Source organism: Macaca thibetana, chromosome 20 (genome assembly GCF_024542745.1).
Source record: "Macaca thibetana thibetana isolate TM-01 chromosome 20, ASM2454274v1, whole genome shotgun sequence".
Taxonomy (NCBI): domain Eukaryota; kingdom Metazoa; phylum Chordata; class Mammalia; order Primates; family Cercopithecidae; genus Macaca; species Macaca thibetana.
The window spans coordinates 53,109,433-53,130,798 of NC_065597.1; the positions used below are offsets into that span (position 1 = coordinate 53,109,433).

At 43.0% G+C, this 21,366-nt stretch overlaps 2 protein-coding genes across 6 annotated transcripts in view; one reads left to right on the top strand and one right to left on the bottom strand.

The window, feature by feature from the left end:
- Nucleotides 1-14,999, bottom strand: part of CACNG3 (calcium voltage-gated channel auxiliary subunit gamma 3) — a 108,763-nt gene extending 93,764 nt beyond the window's left edge. Inside the window, exon 1 of one of the 2 annotated variants that reach the window (XM_050773841.1) lies at nucleotides 13,598-14,999. In XM_050773841.1, coding sequence (XP_050629798.1) covers nucleotides 13,598-13,808 — 211 coding nt within the window. In that variant the 5' untranslated portion in view covers nucleotides 13,809-14,999. The remainder of the gene's footprint in view (nucleotides 1-13,597) is intronic. The other variant, XM_050773842.1, reaches the window with a different exon arrangement.
- The window catches only part of NDUFAB1 (NADH:ubiquinone oxidoreductase subunit AB1), a 1,133,838-nt gene that overhangs the window by 447,783 nt on the left and 664,689 nt on the right, over nucleotides 1-21,366 (top strand). The gene's annotated exons all lie outside the window — the stretch shown is intronic.

The following is a 21,366-nucleotide window of genomic DNA, read 5'->3' on the forward strand; positions in this document are numbered from 1 at the left end:
TATTTTTCTCCAAACACCTAGAGCAATTTGATTGCCTGCCAGATTCATCTTTGGTGAAAAGTAACATTTTGAAAAATCAGGACTTACTTGGTAATACATATTTTAGGGCACGTTAAGCTAATAAACAGCTAATTGGTTCTGCTGTCCTGTAATTTGCAAAGGGTCAAAATGATTTGTAAATATACATCTATATTAACTGCTCTATGCCAAAACCAGTTTCTGCAGGTGACAGGAGACTTTTGTAATGAATGAGGTGATGGAAGGCACCTCAACAGTTACCTCAACATGGTTTTTTGGATCACTTTAATTTAACAGGTAGGTGTTATTGTATTCCAGGGCAGCTATGCATGATGTCAAACAGCATATGGTACACAATACAGAGTGGTGGAAATTCCACTTCCTAAATGTGCAGGTGAGCAAATGTACATATAGACTCTTAGCCACAAGGAATAGAAACAGTGTCTGTGGGATTTGTGCACAATATGTCCATACAACATATATTTTCTTTTTTCTTTTCCCAAGTTTGCACCCAGGATACTGAGGGAATTTTAAAATGCGACTGTTGAACTACTCTGGATGATCTTCGTGGATAAAATGAAAAAAAAAAAAAAAAACAAATGAACAAATAACATTGAGATTTCCTTCCTTCCTTCCTTCCTTCCTTCCTTCCTTCCTTCCTTCCTTCCTTCCTTCCTTCCTTCCTTCCTTCCTCTCTCTCTCTCTTTCTTTTTGAGATGGAGTCTCTCTCTGTTGCCTAGGCTGGAGTGCAATGGTGCTATCTTAGCTCCCTGAAAACTCCGCCTCCCAGGTTTAAGCTATTCTCCCACCTCAGCCTCCCGTATAGCTGGGATTACAGGTGCCCACCACCACACCTGGCTAATTTTTGTATTTTTACTAGAGGTGGGGTTTCACCGTGTTGGCCAGGCTGGTCTCAAACTCCTGAAGTGATCCACCTGTCTTGGCCTCCCAAACAGCTGGGATCACAGGTGTGAGTCACCGCACTCAGCTGAGATTTTCAAGACTGGAGAGCTAGACTCTCTCAAACTACAGGCTGCTGAATTGTAAACAATTGTGGCTGGAATTATAGGATATATTATTAATAGGGTAATTTGTAAGCACTTGAGAGTAAAAAAGTCATTGTTAGGGATTAGTATAGGTTCGCTAGGAGAAGCTTAAGGTAATTGAAATATCTTCCTTCTGGAAAAAAATTCAAGGTATATTTATTGAAGATCTACTAGACACCAGACTGTGGTTCTAGGCTGGTGGTTCAGGGAAATGTGGCGGATAGTTTTTTGGGTGGCAATAAGATACATAATAACATTTCCTACAGCCTGCAGGCTAAAAGGTGGATAGACGGTGCTGGGCCTTGCCTGCCCAAATCTCAGCCTCACTGCCCATTCCTGGCCCACTCAAGCCCAAGACCAAGTAAGAACCAGGCCTGGTGGTACATTTGTCTATTGCAAGTCTTGTACTTTGTACTTGTACAAAAGACGGTTTTGATGTCGGAGTGCTGCATGAGAACCTGGCTGCAGATTCTCACTGTCTATGTTACAGAGTCACTCAAGCCCAAAACCTGGAGGTGAGGGCAAGGGTAGGGTCTACTCATGCCTGACACAGAGTTTAAAGCCCAAAGAAGTCAAATAAATAATGTGCTCAAGTTTACTCCTCAGGAAGTGGAATAGCCACGGACCTGATTCCATCCCCACGTTGGCAAACACCCCAACTCCAACGTAGAAGATGTGAGAACCTCAAATCGTTTGCTCACCTGCATCCCATCAGGCTCCCTGTTTTTCTCACTTCCAAATCATTAGTATTACCTTTTTAAAGAAAAATTTACATCTGATCTCCAGAGGTGGTATTTCTTCACAGCCTAGTGCTATGACGTTTCAATTTTATTGGCTTTACCTTTTATTTTCCTTGACCTTGCTTTCTGGATTACCTATCAGAATTAGCAGAGGTTGGGTGAATTATTTTTCACAATATCTCCAGTGGTTGAGTGATTCAGAGCCTCTGACTGACACTGAGCTCTCCCTGACACAGGATTGAGCAGGTTGGAGGAGACCCAACCCACCAACCCGGGTCCTTAAATTAAGGCAGTGTGGTGTGATGGTTAGGGTGGGACTGTGGTTTATATCCCAACCTTGCCACCACCTAGCAGAGTGATCTTGTGCAGGCTACTTTACCTCTCTGAGCCTCCATCTCCTTGCTGGTAGAACAGGACAGCTAAGTAGTAGACAGGGCTATGATGAGGCTCAATTGAGCCTGTTTATGTGAAGGGTTTATCCAAGGGCCCAGAATACAGTTAATGAGAAACAGAAGGTACAGTTTAAATCCCAGCCCAGCCTTTACTAATCATGTGCAGTTTGTAAAATGGAGGTAATAATAGTATCTATCTCTCAAAGAAATCAAGAGGGTTAAATAATAATTGTAAAGTGCATGCTTAGAACAGTGCCTGGCATCTAGCATGTGTCTGTTAAATAAATGAATAAATGCTTAGGGCCTGGTCCAGATATGAGGCCTGGCATGGTGGCTCACGCCTGCAATCCCAGCAGTTTGGGAGGCAGAGGTGGCAGATTACTTGAGGCCAGGAGTTTGAGACCAGCCTGGTCAACATGGAGAAACCCTGTCTCTACTAAAAATACAAAAAATTAGCTGAGCATGGTGGTGCACGTCTGTAGTCCCAGCTACTTGGGTAGCCGAAGCAGGAGAATCACTTGATCTCGGGAGGCAGAGGTTGCAGTGAGCCGAGATCACATCATTGCACTCCAGCCTGGGCAACAGAGCAAGACTCTGTCTCAAAAACAAACATATAAATGCCCAATCTGCCACAATAATCATTGCTAGGCACATAGAAAGTATTCATGAAGTATTAGCTATTAATTATTTTTTCTAGGTGGGGCACAGTGGTTCAAACCTGTAATCACAGAACTTTGGGAGGCCAAGGTGGGGGAACTGCTTGAGCCAAGGAGTTGATGACCATCCTGGCCCACATAGTGAGACCCCATCTCTAAAAAAAATTTTAAAAATAGCCGGGCATGGTGGCATGTGCTGGTAGTCTCAGCTACTCATGGGACTGTGGTGGGAGGATCCCTTGAGCCCAGGAGGTCGAGGCTGCAGTGAGCTCTGATTGCACCACCGAACTTCAGCCTGGGCAATAAAGCAAGACCCTGTCTCAAAATGATTTTGAAAAGTAACAATTAAAAGATTAAAAAATAATTATTTTCCCTAGTTACTTGGCACCTGTTTCTGGGGTTCTCATGGCCCATCCTCTCCCTCTCCAGCTTCCTCAGAAACAGCTCCCAGGATCCATAACACAATTTCACCTGCTGACTGATCCCAGGAAGAAGGGCAGACTTGCCCTGGAAGTGAGCCACCTCATGCGAATCCAGGAGGTAAGCCACAGGTGGGGTTCCTGCCTTGCAGAGCGCTCTCTTAGGCTGGAGGGCTTTTAGTAGTAGACATTGTCATTCATCTGTACCATTTTGGAAAAAGTTTCAGCAGACCCACAAAACGATAGTCAAATCCTGAATTCTCCTTCTCCTCCTTTATCTCTGCTTTTCCAGAATCTCACTGGCTCATGTGTTCTTTGTCCATAAATGTTAGTGCTACTTAGGGTATCATTTTCCTTCTTTGTCTTCCTTGTGTTTCTCTGGCATTTCTTGTGTACAGTCATACCTTTGATTACCATCTATGTTTGACCCTAGGTGTCACCCTCAGTTTCACTTCTGTTCTAACTTCTCTCTTTGTAGTTTGTTACATTTTGGAGTATGAGACTCTTTCATAGAGGTGCCCATTCATGTATCTTTCATGAAGTTTCATAAGCATACTGAACCTCATCCATGGAGCTAAATGGCACAGTATTTGTACCTAGACTCCCAACACCAGCTGCCTGTTGTGGGTCACCCACCGAGTAACCGTGTCTTACGGAGTCTACTATCAAACTTGTCTATAGTGTTCCTTTCTTTTCATTGTCAGTAGAAACACTGGCTCCCAAGGCTTTCTTCTTTTGTCAGCCCTAGCAGATACTGTTCCCTGTGTACCTGGACAGGGGCTGCATTTTCCCAGACACCATGAGAGAAGGGAAAAATCAGAACTATGTGAGAGTTCTCTGGGAAAGAAAGAATATCTAATCACATGAAGGGTCTGTGATAAAGGCAGATGGTGTGAAAAAAAAGAAAAGCAATTCAAAACTCTTGGAAAAACAAATAATCCTTCTAGAAATAGAATGTTATTATAGATTCCTACATGTCTCTGCAGTGAGATATAGCAGGGTTTGGCAAACTTTACTTTTTCTGGAAAAGGCAAGATAGTAAATATTTCAGGCTTTGCAGGCCAAGCAGCAAAACTGAGGATGTTATATAGAAATATAAATGACAAAAAGGAAAACAAGTTTCTATAAATTTTTTATTGACAACATTTAGGATTATGGATTCTGGAATTTGCATTTTATATCTTTTTTATTTGTCACAAATATTGCATATTACTTAGTTTTTCAACCATTTTAAAATGTACAAAATATTTTAGCTATGGACAGTCCAGAAGCAGGCAATGGGCTGAAGTTGGCCTAGTTGTAGCTTGTCAAGCCCTGAGATATAGCTACACATCATAATATATATATATATACACACATCACTGAGTGAGCTAGCTTGCTTTCTTTTCTTTCTCTTTCCTTTTCTTTCTTTCTTTCTTTCTTTCTTTCTTTCTTTCTTTCTTTCTTTCTTTCTTTCTTTTCTTTTCTTTCTTTTTTCTTTCTTTCTTCTTTTTTTTTTTTTTTAGATGGAGTCTCCCTCTGTCGCCCAGGCTGGAGTGCAGTGGCCAGATCTCAGCTCACTGCAAGCTCTGCCTCTCGGGTTTACGCCATTCTCCTGCCTCAGCCTCCCGAGTAGCTGGGACTACATTAGCTGGGACTACAGGCGCCCGCCACCTCACTTGGCTAGTTTTTTGTATTTTTTAGTAAAGACGGGGTTTCACCATGTTAGCCAGGATGGTCTTGATCTCCTGACCTCGTGATCTGCCCGTCTCGGCCTCCCAAAGTGCTGGGATTACAGGCTTGAGCCACCGCGCCCGGCCCTTTTTCTTTCCTTCCTTCCTTCCTTCCTTCCTTCCTTCCTTCCTTCCTTCCTTCCTTCCTTCCTTCTTTCCCTCCCTCCCTTCCTTCCTTCTTTCTTTTCTCTTCCCTTTCTTTCTTTCTCTCTCTCCTTCCTTCCTTCCTCCCTCCCTCCCTCCCTCTCTCTTCTTTCTTTCTTTCTTTCTTTCTTTCTTTCTTTCTTTCTTTCTTTCTTTCTTTCTTTCTTTCTTTCTTTCTTTCTTTCTTTCTTTCACAGAGTCTCACTCTATCACCAGGCTGGAGTGTAGTGGCATGATCTCAGCTCATTGCAACTACAATCTCCTGGGCTCTAGTGATCCTCCCACTTCAGCTTCCTGAATAGCTGGGATTACAAGAGCATGCCAGCATACCTGGATAACTTTTTTGTATTTTTTGTAGAGATGGGGGTCTCACTATGTTGCCCACGCTGGTCTCAAACTTTGGGGCTCAAGTGATCCACCCTCCTTGGCCTCTCAAAGTTCGGGGATTACAGATGTGATCCACTGTGCCCTGCAGAGTTTTCAACTATTAAAATTTCTGAGACAAAGCATGATGACATTATTTATGTTTATTGATGGGTCTCAATTTAGTGGGATATAAACATGCACCAGTTTTAGTTTGGCTTTCAACTGTGTTATATCAAATCCTTCATTTCTTTAATGACAGTTTAGGCAGATTTCATAACTTCCCAGTCACTTTTGGTTATTAAAACTTCCAGTTTGTCTAACATTTCAAATTGCATGTTGAATTCAAATCACTATCCCTGCTCCTTCCTCCTTTAGATACTAGCACCTTCTGTATGTATGTTTCTGCAGAGAACAGGAAAAAAGAAAAGGCCAACATGCCACTTCACTTAGACAGGCAAGACTGTAAACCTTTCTTGTTTGCTGCCACTGCTTCTCTGGCTGACATCAATGGCCAGGCACTCTGTATAGCACAGATCTGCATGCTGACTGTCTTGCGGCGTCACATGCATTGGTTATTGGAGGGTCCTATGGTACCTTCCCACTGCAGCTTCCTTTCCTGGTGTGGAATCTCTGACTCTGGTCTAGTCTTTTCCATCCTGCCTGGCTCCTTCCACTGAAAACGTACAGCCCCATGTTGCTGAGACTGTAGTTGACCCATACAGTACCCTGTGAACATTTATTATAGACCCTCCCTGCTCTGGATAGACTCAGTTCTGAACCAAGGTGCATGGTTTGGTGAGCGGAGTGTGGGCTAACTCAGCCCCTACTCTACCCCTCAGCCAGGCAGCCTCGTATAGGGCAACATCTTCACAAACATTGTGCAGCCGGGTTAGGGTTTTCTTGGTTAATGGGCTGCTCTCTCAGGTGAGATATGAACACAATGGCGGCAGCTCAGCTACCCACTGCCAGATCCAGTCCACACACAGAGCTTCACCATTCCAAGCAGGCTGCTCCACTCCCATGCCTCCTCTTAGCTCTGTGTTCCCTCCAAGTCCCTTGCTATGTGGGCACATGAGCAGCCATGCTGCTTAAGCAAGTGTCCAATCCAGCGCCCAATCATTATGAATGATTCTTCTTGGAGCCACAGGTACCTCACTCAGGAACTAAAAGTATTGGGAGGAAGGAGAGAACTTGTATAAGAAAGCTAACTTATTGTTTGTCTTAGCAAATGGATCTTGTGTAGAAATGCATAAATCAAGAACTAATGGTCAACATGTTATTTAGAGGTAAGAAGGAATGAAGGAAACACAAGAACTAAAACAGAAACAGTTGATGGCAGTTGCTACTTTTATTTCCCCATTTCACAGGTAAGTAAATTAATGCTCAGAGGGTAGGCAACTTTCATGGTCTCACAATCAGTAAACAACAGGATCCACATAAGCCCCCAGGTCCACCTGCTCCAAAAGCCCCTGCTATATCCCGTATTCTCTGTGGTCTTTCATTAACTTAGTAAACACCTATTTGTTCCTACGTTGAAAAAGTGTGCTGTGGCAGGGTTATGAGATGGGAGAAAATTAAAACAACCTGTGGTTTTCTACACTTCTGTTTAAGCTCAGAAACATTGTTTTCATTGGGCGATGCCTCCATATGTCAAAGAAATTTTAAATTATTAAAAACATAATTCTCCTAAAATACATAGTGAGCTCATGTCAAGTTTTGTTCAATTCAGCAATGAGGAAGCCAGCAGAATGACAAAACTAGTTCAAAGGGGATGTTCTATTTTTCTCAGTGAAAAAAAATTTTGAAATAAGATCACTAAATTAATATAAAACTGATTAATATTCAAGAGAGGAGAGAATAAATCCACAACACTTGGGGTTATCTCCTCTAATGAATGAAAATCACATGCACATCTACTGAACAAAAAATTATGCGCATTTTCTCAGTTTTCTACAAGTAAATATCTAACCATGTAGCAACCAGGCCTGAATCTGTACTAAAAGCTAAGTCAATCAAAGTTGCATTTCCCTAGAGGGTCAGATGACCCTTTGGGTAAGCTTGTTTCACTGTGCTCTATGTGAACATTAAAAGAACACAGTCATCTTTTTGCCTAATTTCTTGTTGTTGTTGTTGTTTTTTTCTTGACACACACTAGTTATCCATACAAATAACCTATACTGGTCACCCAACCTTGGAATGAAGGTCACTTGCCTTTATTCTAATCCAGAAGATAAAATTTCAGAGAATGAAACAACTGAAAGTATTTTCAAGGCATCTACTTCCTAAGATAGGTGGAATCCCATAGTCAGGTAGAAGACTGGGTTTGAGGAAGAAAGAAGAGGAGTGAGTTTCTTTTCAACAATGATGATAAGACTAGGAATGAGATTTAAAATATTTAACAACCAATGGGACACAAGACCAGACAATCAGAATGAATGGTTTTGTAGGGCCAGAGCAAGGTCACAATGACATCTGTGGGGCTGGGTCTTCACCCTTTACCTAATGGATCTGAGAGGCCCCAGTAAGGCCTAGGGTGGGTGCAGTGGTGGTGGGGAGTTCGTGGAAGACTTGGGCCAGATGTTGTTTATCAAGACATAGGAAAGTATTTTAACATTTTAACAACCAGTATGGCGCTATGGACACATTGCGCCGTGACTATTAGTCATGTTCATACTCCGACCTCTACCACCTGCCCAATCCTGACTCAACCCTCAAACACAGTCAGGGTCACTCACACCCATCCTGCCTTAAGACGCCAGCCCACTTCTCTCTTCCATCTGGCTCTCAGGCTTTAGTGGCAAGGAGGAAGAATACAGAAAAAGGAACTGGGAGAAGGTCAGGAGTAGGGAAGAGAGTAAGAGAACTCCAGCACATTCTGAACCCATGTCTAAGGGAGGATGTAGCATTAAATCTAGGACTGCAGGTGCAGAAGTGATGACTGGGTACTGTTTCTAAGTTTTAGGGGTAGAGCAGTACCCCAACAGACAAGAATCTCTGTCCTTACAGATTCTATATTCTACTTGGGAGAAGAAAGGAGATACGAAAAGTATGAGCTAACATGTACAAAAGCACCTAGCACAGGGCTTGGCACACAGAGAATACTTAATAAATGTTATGTCTCTTCCTCACCTCCATCCTCAACCACATCTTTGCAGCTTGCCTGAAGGTTTCCAAACACATAAATAAAGCTGGAACCCCATCTGGCTGAAAAAGTCAACCATCTGGAGATTTGGAAATATGGGAGAACTTCTAATGACTGGCTAATTTTTTCCCCCAGCTTTCCAGCCAGATGTTTGATGTCATCCTGGTCCATCTGTAGCAGAAATATCAGTTATTGTACCTCTTCATCATAACTTTAAGTTCCCTGTTTTAAAATCCTAAATAAGTAGTCTTTCTTTTCTTAGTATTTTTTAAATGAATTGAAAAAGTGATTATTGACTAATAAAATTCAGGAATAAAATATAAAAACATCAGAAATTTATATTAAAAGTGTCATTTAGGTAATTCACAAGGCTGAAAACTGGCAGCCCAGGGGCCAAATTCAGCTACAAGGTAAATTTGGTTTGGCTAGTATCGTATTCTTAAGAAGTTCAAAGAGTTGCCTGCATTTTAAAAATCAAGAGATTTTACATCTGGCTTTTCTTTACTTGGAATATTGGGCCACACTTGGTGTCCATTTCTCCAAGGTAAATGTCAACTCAAGCCAAGTAGTAGTCATCCTTCAGATGGGGCTTGTGCTTTCCAGTTTGCCACAGTCCTCACCACTCCCTATTGCCCCATACTGAGACCAAGTTTCAGTAACCATACATCTTCTCAAATCTACTGTTACCCACCTACAACCTGCTTAGAATTGAGCTAAAAGGATTGGGAAATGCTTGTTTCATACTTTACATCAGCTGCCTCATCTACACAAACATTTGGATTTGTTACTCCCTAATCTTATCTGAAGTTCTCATTTTAGAATTGGGTAAACTAAGGTCCAAAGAGGGAAAATAACATTCACAATTCACATAACTGTTAGTGATGGAAATGGGATGAACACTTAGGGTTCCTCACTACTAGTCTGGTGGTCTTTCTGCTATCTGAATACATCGCTTTGATTGTCTCCAGGACTTCACGAGGTTTTCCTAATGAGGCAGTCACATATTGAACATGTTCTCATTCAAATTCACAGGCCACTATTGAAAACATGCAGCAGGTTAGGGCTCTACTTTGTGAATGCCTCCCGTGCTTTCCAGATAATGAGTCAGGTGTTGGTGTTGGTTTCCCAGTGTAGGTGTCTCTACACAGGTCAACTGTCTCTCCATGCAAAGCATGTCCTTTGCTGCCTCTGAGTTTGTGTGTGTCTGGTGGCTCCTGCGTCCCTGCTGATGCTGCACAGGCACACTGAGTGTTCTGAAATCTGAAACTTCTGAATGGAAAAACCCATGTGCCTGGGCATTTTCACAAGCTGATGTTTGTACCAGTAGCAGGCTACCCACCAAAGCATGAATTAATGTTTTCTAGCAAATACTCAGAAAGGCAGCATGACTAAGGTTAAGTATTGCCTGCTGAGTTTAGGTGTGTGACCTTGGGCAAGTTATGTAAATTCCCCAGGGCTCAGTTTCCTCATCTGTAAAATGAGGGTAATAATAGTATCTGCACCACTGAGCTTCTTTGAAGATGAAAGAGTTAATTTTTCAAAATTCTTAGAACAGTGTGAGCACATATTAAGTGCTAAACGTAACGGATATTCTGGTAGGTTAGCTTATCTTTTCTTAGGTATTTTTTGAGGGTTGAAAAAGTGATTATTGACTACTAAAGAGTAATTCAGGAGTCAAATATTAAAATATCAGAAATTTGGATTAAAAATGCCATTTAGGTAATTTACAAGGCTCAAAACTGGCAGCCCATGGGCCAAATTCAGCTACAAAGTAAACTTGGTTTGGCTGATCATGTCACTCAAGAAGGAGAAGGATATAACCTACCTACAGAAATGAAAACTGGAAACATCCTTCTCATCCTTGAGTGACGTGATCATCCTTATAACACGTAGTCATCCTCAGGCCCAGTGCAAATATCAATACATGTTGGCTTTAACATCATAATTGCTTGGAGCACCTTTAGAAAACTCAGATTTTCGTGGTATACCTCAGACCTATGGAAGCACGGAATCTAGTTATGGAGCCCCTGATAATCTAATTTTTTAAAGTTCCTCATGAGAATCTGATGACCAGCCAAGTTGGGAAACAATTGATGTAGTTTGCTTAAACTTGAATATCTTTGGTGTTGGAAGACCCATCACCTCCCAAAGCTTCCCATTCCACATTGGATAGTTATTTATATTGAGGTAAAACCTATTTTCCTCTAGCTCCTACTTCTATCTCTTTGAGGCCACACAGAACATTTCAAATCTCTCTTTCATATGACAGCCCTTCAGATATTTGCAGACAGCTGTCATGTTCTCCTTGGCGTTCTCTTCTTTTGGATAAAATAATCACATTGTCTCATGGCTCTTTAAAAAAGTACAGAAGAACGAACTTTTCTAATTTGACCTCTAAGAAAATGGAGCTACAAAAACCTCCCAGTTTTCCCTTGACACTTAAAGGACCAGAAAATGAGGATGTTGAGGCTCAGGGGTAGGTAAGAAATACTGAATGGGAAAGGACTGTCCATCTTCATTCTACCAGAGGACGGAAATGCCTGGAATGGATGCTACCAACTGCATGTGTCTTCCCATGCAGAATTCAGAGGCTTCTGCAAATTCCTCAAACACTTGATGTGTTTAGTACATTGCAACAAATCTTGTCTTCAAATTTCAGCCAGGACCCATCTAGGTGCTAATTACATGGGTGCAGCCATAGGTAATATTTTATTGTGATTCACTGTGATTTGTGCATCTTACTGTATTTAATACTTCAAAAAAGTGAACAACAACAACAAAAGTCAGGCCAAGTTGTATGGGGACTGCAACAGAGTTTCTCAATAGAATTCACCTGCCCAAGGATATGTCTTCAACTCATCCAATTTCTTCTTGATTCAGTTTCTCACTTCTCCCACTAAGCCTACAGAATGCCTGGGTGGGGTTTTAATTCCTTGTACAAACTGTGGGTGTAGGACATGATGTTGGAAAAAAGAGAAACCATCAGTTGAGAAATTCTTAGCAAGGGTTCAGAAATTTTAGGTCCTACCTCTGCTCTTATAGATATATTTTTTTCCATAGATCATAATGAGCCAAGTCAAACTTCATTTTTAATTGTGCATTTTCAGGTTTGATTCCCAGAGGCAGAAGAATTGGAAATTGCTAAAGCACAGTACCCATATGTGCCATTTTTGGCTTGGAGGAACCTTAGAATTTTTATGCCATCTCTAGAACCGTGTAGATATTGCAACATCCACCAAATCAGTTTTACAAAAGATAATTCAATTCCTTATAGTCGATATAAGAAAGGGAAAATATGGAATTTCCCTGAGGTAAATGACTTCACCATACACAATCACAAATGCTCACAAATATCTGACTTTTGTCATTGTTTAGGAAATAATTATCTAGAATTTCTGTCAATGCATTGAATACAGTATAAGCTTTAGACAGTGTTAATTCAAGACCACCTAATCCAAACGTATCATTTCCCAGATGAATAAACTGAGAGTTGGAGAGGGTAAATGTCTTAGCCAAGGTCACAGCGATACTTTGCAGCATTACCCAGGTCTTCTGACTTCACATGATCCTTGCTGCATTAAAGGTAGCCCTTTCCTACATGGGCTTCCCACCAGTTGCAAATTTGTTTTAGAAACAGAATCAATTGTAGTAGCGCTACAGTCAGGAGAGCAGTTGTTCAAAGTGTCAGGACATGGGAAGAAGGCCAGATAATGATGCAATATTACACTGGCAAGTGATGTCATAGCATGATTTCCTAAGCGATTTACATAAATGCAAGTTCTCAAGAAGCCCTGACAAATGCCAGCCAGTGGAAATGCAGTGTGAAGAACCAATGGCAAGCAGGGGAGGGGACCATACAGGAAACCCAGACTTCCTTGCCCACGACGGTGACAAGCTTCACAGATTTCTCAGAAGCTTAAGAAAACCCCTACTGCCCCTCTAATCCAGTGACTTCCCTCAGGCATGTAGGCTCCAAAGAGCCTTGATTTTCTTCCTTATCTTTCTATTTACTCCCAATGATATCCAAGCATTGCCTACTGGTGCTGAGAGTGACTTCTGGTGTGGCAAAAGCAAGTTTAATAGTGTGGTAGGCTACAAAAGGGCTTTACATTTTAAAATTGTTCTGTCTTCCTCATTATAATTTAGAACTACTCCCCTAATTTTCAGAACTAGAAGTGACGAACTGCTATTCTTGGAGAATCAGTCTTTTGTAAATGTCATGGAAATACCTTGTTTTGAGTTTGGGAATGATTTAGGAATGAAGACAGGTGGATACAAAATACCAAGACTTCAGTTTTGTTGTGATGCAAACTAATAAAACGTGTATCAATAAGGATTTTCTTTTTCTTAAAATGTGTGCATAGGGTGTGGGTGGGAGTAGGGGTTTACATATGTTACCCTGTTACTGATTGGCAGTGGAAGTTCATGACAATATCTAGTTACAGCAAACTCAGGAGAAACTGATAAGTCTATGTTGAGAAATAAGGAAATAGCTCAGAATGTGCCAGACCGGGTCAGGATCTCTCTCTCTCTGTGTGTCTCTCCCTCTCCCTCTCTCTGTCTCCTCACTTCCTTCATCTTGTCCCTTCTCCTCCCTTCCCTCCCCCTCCCTTCAAAATCCAATTTAAGCAGAGTTAAAGACCCCATCTCAAGCCAGAGATCCAAGCAATTGACAATATGCCTAGGGATTTTGGATTTGAAGACTTTTCTAAACTGCAGAAGCTGCCTAGAGTGTGACAAAATCTCATCTCATGAAGCTTATACTAAAAACAATCAACAAGACCCAACCCCTTTAGCCCACATGGCGTCAGTCTTGCTGTTAACAGAGTCTGGGCACCTGCACATTCTCAGCAATAATTTGAACTACTCTTCTCTCCTCATTACCACTTCCATCTCCTCCAAACACCCACCAAAATATCAGAACTGGATTATTCAGAGCCATTGAGACGAAATTGTAAATACCTTCTAGGCAGCACGTCCTCCACAGCCCCGAATGGGTCATTACTTCTTCATTCTTCCTGCTGGTTTCATTATCACTTGTAGATTTAGTCCTGCACACACCTCTGGAATATAACCAGTAGTCCGTGCCCACTGCAATGGTCATTAAACTAAAAGCTGCAAAGGCTCCCACAGTGGTGATCAACATCTGGATACCTCTGTCACACATCCTCATAATTCTTCATGGTACTCTGGACTGCTGGGGGTTGGAGGGGGAGAGTCAGTGCCGGAGGGGAAAATCACTCTGCAGCCGGGTAACCTAGCACAGGCTCTTCCAAAAATTCAGGTCTCCTTTTGTCAGTATCCACAGGGACTTTGGGAAAGCTGGAATTTCCTATCTGGAGCTCTCTCCAGTTCCCTGGGTCGCCTATGGCCCTCGGAAGGGTGCAGGCTCCTGGGGGTTGGTCCGCATCACTGCTGCCTTCTGAGGGTCCCTGGGTTCCTTTCATTCCTCAGGAGCTTGGTAAAGACGAGGGTCCGTGCAGGGCATGGCTCCGGAGCCTGGAGCTGCCAGCTCGGTTTGAGATGCGCCTGGCTTCTCACAGCCCCGGGAGACTCAAGGCAAAGAAACCCAGAGAGGTCTCTGTGTGAGTGTGTGTGTGTGCGTGCGTGCGTGTGTGTGCGAGCGCGTGTGCTGGGGGTGAGGGCGGATGGCAAAAAATAGCACTGCTGGGAGGCGAGCCGCTGAGAAGAGTGTTCACTGCTTCCACAGCCTCGCAGGAAAGCTCTCCGCCTGCTCCCGACACCCCCGCTCAAACTGGAGAAAAGACAGAGTCCTGGGGCGGGGGCCGGCTGGTTTCCCTGGGGGCGCCAAGGTCCGTGGTGCTGAAGGGACAGCTCCCCGCCTGTTGCCCCGCCTCCGCCGTCCTAACGCCTAGGCGTTAAGGTCCGTGATGCTGAAGGGACAGCTCCCTCCTGCAGCTGCACACCGCCGCCTGAGCTAGAAACCCGAGGTGCTAAGGGTCTTTCTTCCCTCACCCGCCCTCCCCCGTTCCTTCCCGGGTCAATCAGTCGGCTCGGCCCTGCCCAGTCAAGCCCACTCTCAGCGCAAAGTTTCGGGAGACGAGGACAGTCAGCGCCCCGGCTCCTGGGCGCTGCAGCACGACCCGGTTCCTCCGCTCTGGGAAGGGTTAAGGAAAGGGGAAGGGGAGCGAAGCCCGTAGCGCACTCTGGCGCTCTCTCAGCACCCACCCAACGCGGCATTCTTCAATCCTCCCTTCCACCCCATGAGCCAGGCAAGTTTGCCTTTTGCTGCGGGCACCACTGGAGCCCACTGGGGAAAAAGAAGACCTGTAAGACCGAGTCTTCTTAAAGGCACCGGCAGCTCTGGGGGCGACTCTATGGCTCACTTAGGCGGGCAAAAAGTGTTGTCACTATCACATCTGTGTAGAGTCTGTCTCAATTTGGTTCCCCAGCAAACAAACCAATATGTCTACCCTCCTTTCTCTGGAGCTCTGGTTTACACCGGAGACAACCTGCTCAGATCAGACCCGGAACTGTTCATATATATATGATCATGTATTCCTAAAAGATGGAAGGAGCTAAAAGTATATAGACTCTGTAATGCACATATTAGGGACCCTGGGCAAAAGACTATAAGATTTTGGTCTTTGAATACGCCTTTTATACATTTTTAACACATCTACATTGAAGGGAGTGATGGATTCATGGTGGGAGAGTCACTGAAAATGTCAGATTTTGTTCAAAGGTCTCTGAGATATTCATTTGTTAACATTGTTATCTAAGTCAGACCATGAAGCAGGTGAAGTTAGGTCTGCTTTGCTTGTTAGTCCAAAGTGCGCATGGCATTGCACACCTGAAAGCTCTGTTCCTTGGAAATAGCCAGTACTGCAAAGGTCCAGCATTTAACCAGCTTTTTATTACTATGTATTCTGGCATATGCATGGGCACACACCGAGTTGACTAGAAACAGCCCACAGAAATGCCCTTATTATTTTTTTCTTATGGCATACTGGGACTGATATCCAGAGGTCAGGAATTTAGAAATGAGGCTGCTTGGGTTGTTTCCACAGTTCCTGAGATGTGTCCACAACCAGCTGTCATGTTTGAATGTTATTTAGCTGGACAGTAATATAACGGGAGGTAATCGCAGACACACATACTCCCCTGGTGCCATCTCTGGCTGCCTGGGAGCTTCTATTCAAGTGACTGAGTAGCAGCAATATATTGAAGGGCTTGCAAATGCAGCTCACAACTTCTTGGTGACTTTGCTACTCTTATTTTGGTGTTAAGATTGAAGACTATTCTTGATGTTAGATAAATACACATGTGCATGAGGAAGTTTGAATATATAGCTGTGGAATGATTGTGTTTGAATGCTCACCTGTGCTGCGTTCAGTTTAGTTATAAATTCTGAATGCCTGTGAATTTGTCATAGAAGTAAAAAAGTATGTAAATGTATGTTTGTACCTGCAGGCAGTGTTAGGACCATGTGAACATATTTGCTGCAAATGCATGGCATTTTTGCTATGCATAGGTATGTGTAGGTAAAGTATAGATTTGAATACGTAGGTGTGTATACCTATGTGCATTTAGTTGCATATGCATGTGTAGTGGTTCACAAACACTGATTTATGGACAGGAGGTAGAAATACTGAAAGCGGCCGGGCGCGGTGGCTCAAGCCTGTAATCCCAGCACTTTGGGAGGCCGAGACGGGCGGATCACGAGGTCAGGAGATCGAGACCAGCCTGGCTAACACGGTGAAACCCCGTCTCTACCAAAAAAAAATACAAAAAACTAGCCGGGCTAGGTGGCGGGCGCCTGTAGTCCCAGCTACTCGGGAGGCTGAGGCAGGAGAATGGCGTAGACCCAGGAGGCGGAGCTTGCAGTGAGCTGAGATCCGGCCACTGCACTCCAGCCTGGGCGACAGAGCGAGACTCCGACTCAAAAAAAAAAAAAAAAAAAAAAAAAGAAATACTGAAAGCTTGCCACATATTCCACAATGGAATGGATAAACTTGGGGCCAGGACTACAGCTGTCCTCCAGAAGAATGACAGAAGATAGTAGGGAGAGGATATACAACGGCTCCTACAAGTTACTTAGTGTCATTTTCTTTCCTGAAATGAAAAATTTGCATCTTAAAAAATATCCTGCCTTGATTATTGTTACCTTTTTTTTTTTTTTTTTTTTTTTAAGGGAAAGCCAAATATAACATGGAGGTGAGGTTGGTATTTCTTGGGAGGGGTTAATTCAGTTAGCAAAAATTTCCCTCCCCACTCTCAGAAAGTTAAAGATGAAATAATTAATAATGATCAAGGCAGTCATTTCAGGATCTGTTTGATTCTTCTCTTGCTCTGACAGAAGTGAGAAAGGTCTTTCAAAGCAGGACCATGTTGATGAAAGATGAGTGAGCTTTGGGCTAAGGGACCGTATGCCCCAATCACTCCATTTACCAGACTCACAGTGGAACAACAGCATCTTCATCTCCACTCACTTAGCTCTTCAACAGAAGCCCAGACAGGCAGAGTATGGTGCCCAGGGGCCTAGCAGAAGGATAGTTGGGGGAAAATTATCAGGAGCTCAGGTAGATGAAGGTAGCAATTATGCACCCAGTTTTGCCGAATAAGAGAAAGGGATACATGTGATAAAACTGGAGTTTTGTCCGGAGCCTCTGACGTGGTGAGGCAGGCTCATTCTTTGGGATTGTTGTCCAGGGCCAACCTGATCACTGTGGGAAGTCCCAAACCTGCATGTGGAGCAAGTCAGAACAACTGAACGGAGTGGGAGTGTGGAGGCAGGGAGGCCGCAGTTAGTTCCCTACCATGCCTCCCAACTTACTAGGGGGTGACCTCATCCTTTCATTCAATTGAATGTGTAGGTGTGTGGACCTGGATGCGTAAAACCTGCTTGTAAGGCTAGCGATCGTTCCTCATTTTCACCACTAGAGGGCTCTTTCAACAGATCAGTGAGGGACTCAAGAGATTCAGAGCTCTCTCCAGGGCGAGTTGGAGCTAGACTCCTGTTTGCTAATAGCCCTCTCTGATCCCACGTATCTGGCAGAAGACTAGGAGACATTCAGACATCTTGCAACTGTTGTGTGATTCTCTTATTAAGACTTTTGTTTTCTTCCATTGGGCTGTCAGCTAGTGAAGTAGTTGGCACGGTGTATCTATTTATGCTTTTCCCTGTCCATCTTCTCATACATCTGGAGGGTCAGTGACCCCTGTAAGAATGGTTGTGTCATTTAGGAAGGAGTACTGACAGCTGCTTCAATTCAGCAAATGCTTCTCGACTGCCTACTATGTGCAAGGCCTTCCACTATGTGCTCAGCACCTTGGAGAATACAAAGATATGATTCTCATCCTCCAGGGAGCAGATTATGCAGTTGGGAATATTTTATTAGTGAGTTCACTTTGACTGTAAATGGCAAAAACTTACCAGAGCTAGCTTAAGAAAATGGAGAATTTGGTACAAGAATATGACGATGTTTCAAAGAATCATAGGGCAGAGGTTCAATCAGGCCTCGGCAGGGAGCGGGAACCAGCAAAAAAAAAAAAAAAAAAAAAAAAAAAAAAAAAAAAGCCATCAGGAGTCTTGACAGTCACTTCATTTTGCATCTCTGCCTCTTTTCATATTTTTAGTTGAAAAATTGTTTTGCTTCATCTATTCTTTGATCCTCAAAATAGAAGCTAGATTTTGAGTTCTTATGTCATCTCTATTTAAGAAACCCACCCAGACTAAACTGGGAAGTTTTAGTCCTAATTCAAAATTTCCGGGAGAGACAACCTGATCAGCCTAGCTTCTGTTGCTTGCCACTTCCTGGTCCATGCAGCTGTGGCCAAGTTTTCAGGGTCATGTAGTATAAACGTAGCCATCAGGATCAGCACCTGTGAGTTGTGGGAGGATAGTTCTTAGAAAAGGGGGAAATTCTGTGATACCTCAGAAGACTTTACTGTGAAAAGCCCATGTGATCTACTTGTGGCGCCACTCCAGTGATGTCCATGGGATCAGCAGTAAAATGTGACCACAAAGGAGAAGACAACATGGCAGGATATGGGGCTCAGAAGATACTGGACTCCAACTAAGCTGGGTGTCAGTGGTACCAAACCAGCTTTACCTTTTGTCGGAAGACAATGGAGCATCATCAGAAGAGAAAACGTCTTCAGTGTTAAGGGCACCCACATGTGTGTAAGTCAAGGAGATGATGAAAACCAGGCACACATGGGCTAAACAGTGTCATCCCCGCCATCTTGAATTCTCTCAATGTTCACACATAGCCTTGTTATGAGTTTTCTACTTTTAGATTCAACCTATAGATAAAAGCATTAAAAACTAAATATGCTTACAAAACATTCACACATCATTATTTCAACTTCAGTCTTGTTAACCTTCTTTCAGTATCTGAAACCCTCTATGCTCTCTTTGAACCCAATTACGTGAAGTTATGTTTCTACTCTCCAGACAGTGGTAGAAATTGGAGGTAGAAGGAGGGGAGGAATGGTAGGATGTAACATCCTAATATTATTATACAAAGAGAATAGCCAAAATATACTGTCTAGAGTTGATAAAAGGAGATCTAGAGTATCTAGTATGTCATTGAAAATTAAAGATAACCAATACAAAAAATAAAAATAATCTATATCTGGAGAAGAGAAGAAGAGACAATGGGGTAAAATGAACTAAACTAAAATAAAACGAGTAATGAGAATGAACAGGGTGGGACCAGAACAGTTGTTTTTTACTATAGCCACTTCTATCCTATCTGATTTTTAAAATCTTGTACATGTATATTTTGATGAAAGTTTAAAGTTAATTCAAAAATAAATAAAAACAATAAGCAGTGTGCCAGCTGTCCATCTCCAACTACCTCCTGTTTTATTGATACAGAAATGCCAGGTGTTTCCTGTGACTCACCCATTGATTTCCTGCGCTGAGAATGCTCTTCCCTGAATATACTTTATATGTAAGAAACATTTATTTTAAAATAATTTTGAATTTACATACAAATTGCTGCCACCAGATATTGTCATGGTTCAATCCCTCACTTCATTCATACGTCAGCTCAAATGTCACCTTCTTAGAGAATTCTTTAACTGCTCTATCTAAAAATAACACCCCATATTTCTCTCTATACTCTCACTCTGCTTTATTTTTCTTCATAGCATTTATCAATATCTGACATTATACTGTGTGTATGTATATATATGTTTTTGTGCTTATTGTCATCTTCCCAACTAAAGCCAAAGAAATCCATGAGAACAGGTGCTTTGTCTTGTTCGAATCTAAATTATCAGACCCTAGAATAGTGCTCAGGATACAGTAGGCATTTAATTAGTATTTGTTTAATCAACTAATTGCATAAGTAATTATTAAGATTTACACCTGTGACAGGCACTGATGAGTAAATAACAAGCAGGAAGGACGTTGCTCTTGATCACCTGAAACTCTTAGTCTCATGAAGACGACAGAGACAATTGGATGAATAAGAGCAATTGCAGGCCAGGTGCAATGGCTCGTGCTTGTAATCTCAGCACTTTGGTAGGCTGAGGTGGGAGGATCACTTATGGCCAGGAGTTTGAGACCAGCCTGGGCAACATAGTCAGACCTTGTCTCTCCAAAAAATTAAAATTAGCCAGGCGTGGTAGTGGACACTTGTAATCCAAGCTACTCAGGAGACTGAGGCAAGAGAGTCCTTTGAGCCTGGGAGTTCAAGACTGCAGTGAGCCATGATGGTGCCACTGCACTCCAGCCTGTGCAATAGAGTGAGACCCTGTCTCAAAGAAGAAGAAGAGGAGGAGGAGGAGGTAGAAGAGAAGGAGGAGGTGGAGGAGGAGGAGGAGGACGAGGATGAGAAGGAGGAGAAGGAAGAAGAAGAAGAAGAGGAAGAAGAAGAAGGAGGAGGAGGATGAGAGGAAGGAAGGAAGGAAGAAGAAGAAGAAGGAGGAGGAGGAGGAGGAGGAGGAGGAGGAGGAGGAGAAGTAGTCATTTCACTACTCTTTGTTGTTACACTACTCTTCAGATTCTCTTTACTGGGTTGGTGCATTTATACCCCTCTAGCCCTGACCTTTCTAACCCAGAGGTGCCCCCTCCTGGGACAACTGGGTCTCAGCTGATGAGAGCTGCCTCTCCCAAGGAATTAGAGCCCTTCTTCCTGCGGTCAGACACAAAGGTGCAAAAGGCTGGCCTCCTGCCAGAGGCAGGGACAACTCTGAGATACAATTTATGCTCCAGGGTCCTCCGATGATCAGGCCAAGGCTACCACATCCTTGTTGGGCTTCATCTCCATCCTCTTTGGTTGCCAAACCGTAGTGTGCATTAGAATCGCTTAGAAGGCTTGTTGAATGAGACATTATTGGGCTCCACCCTCAAACTTTCCAAGGCGGATGGTGCTTGAAGATGTTCATTTTCAGCAAGTTCTCCAGGGGTGTTAATGCTGCTCTTTAGGAAACCACAACCGGAGAATCACTGTCTTTTCTTAGTTTGTTCTCATACTCCATTGGGGTTTTTGCTAAAGATTACTTTCTCAATAAGTCTTTTGCATCCAAATATCTGCCTTAGGCTCTGTTTCTAGGGAATGCTACCTAAGACAACAAGAAGGGATAGTAAGGAACTACATTCCCAAACAATTCCCAAGCTTGATACATGGCAACCTGAGACTATTAAATCCCTAAACAGCTAAACTCCTAAAAGATCCTTGAGCCCAACAGGAAGCCTGTCCTTTCCCATTCCACCTCAGATGAATCCAGGGAGAGAGATGGACAGAGAAGAACCT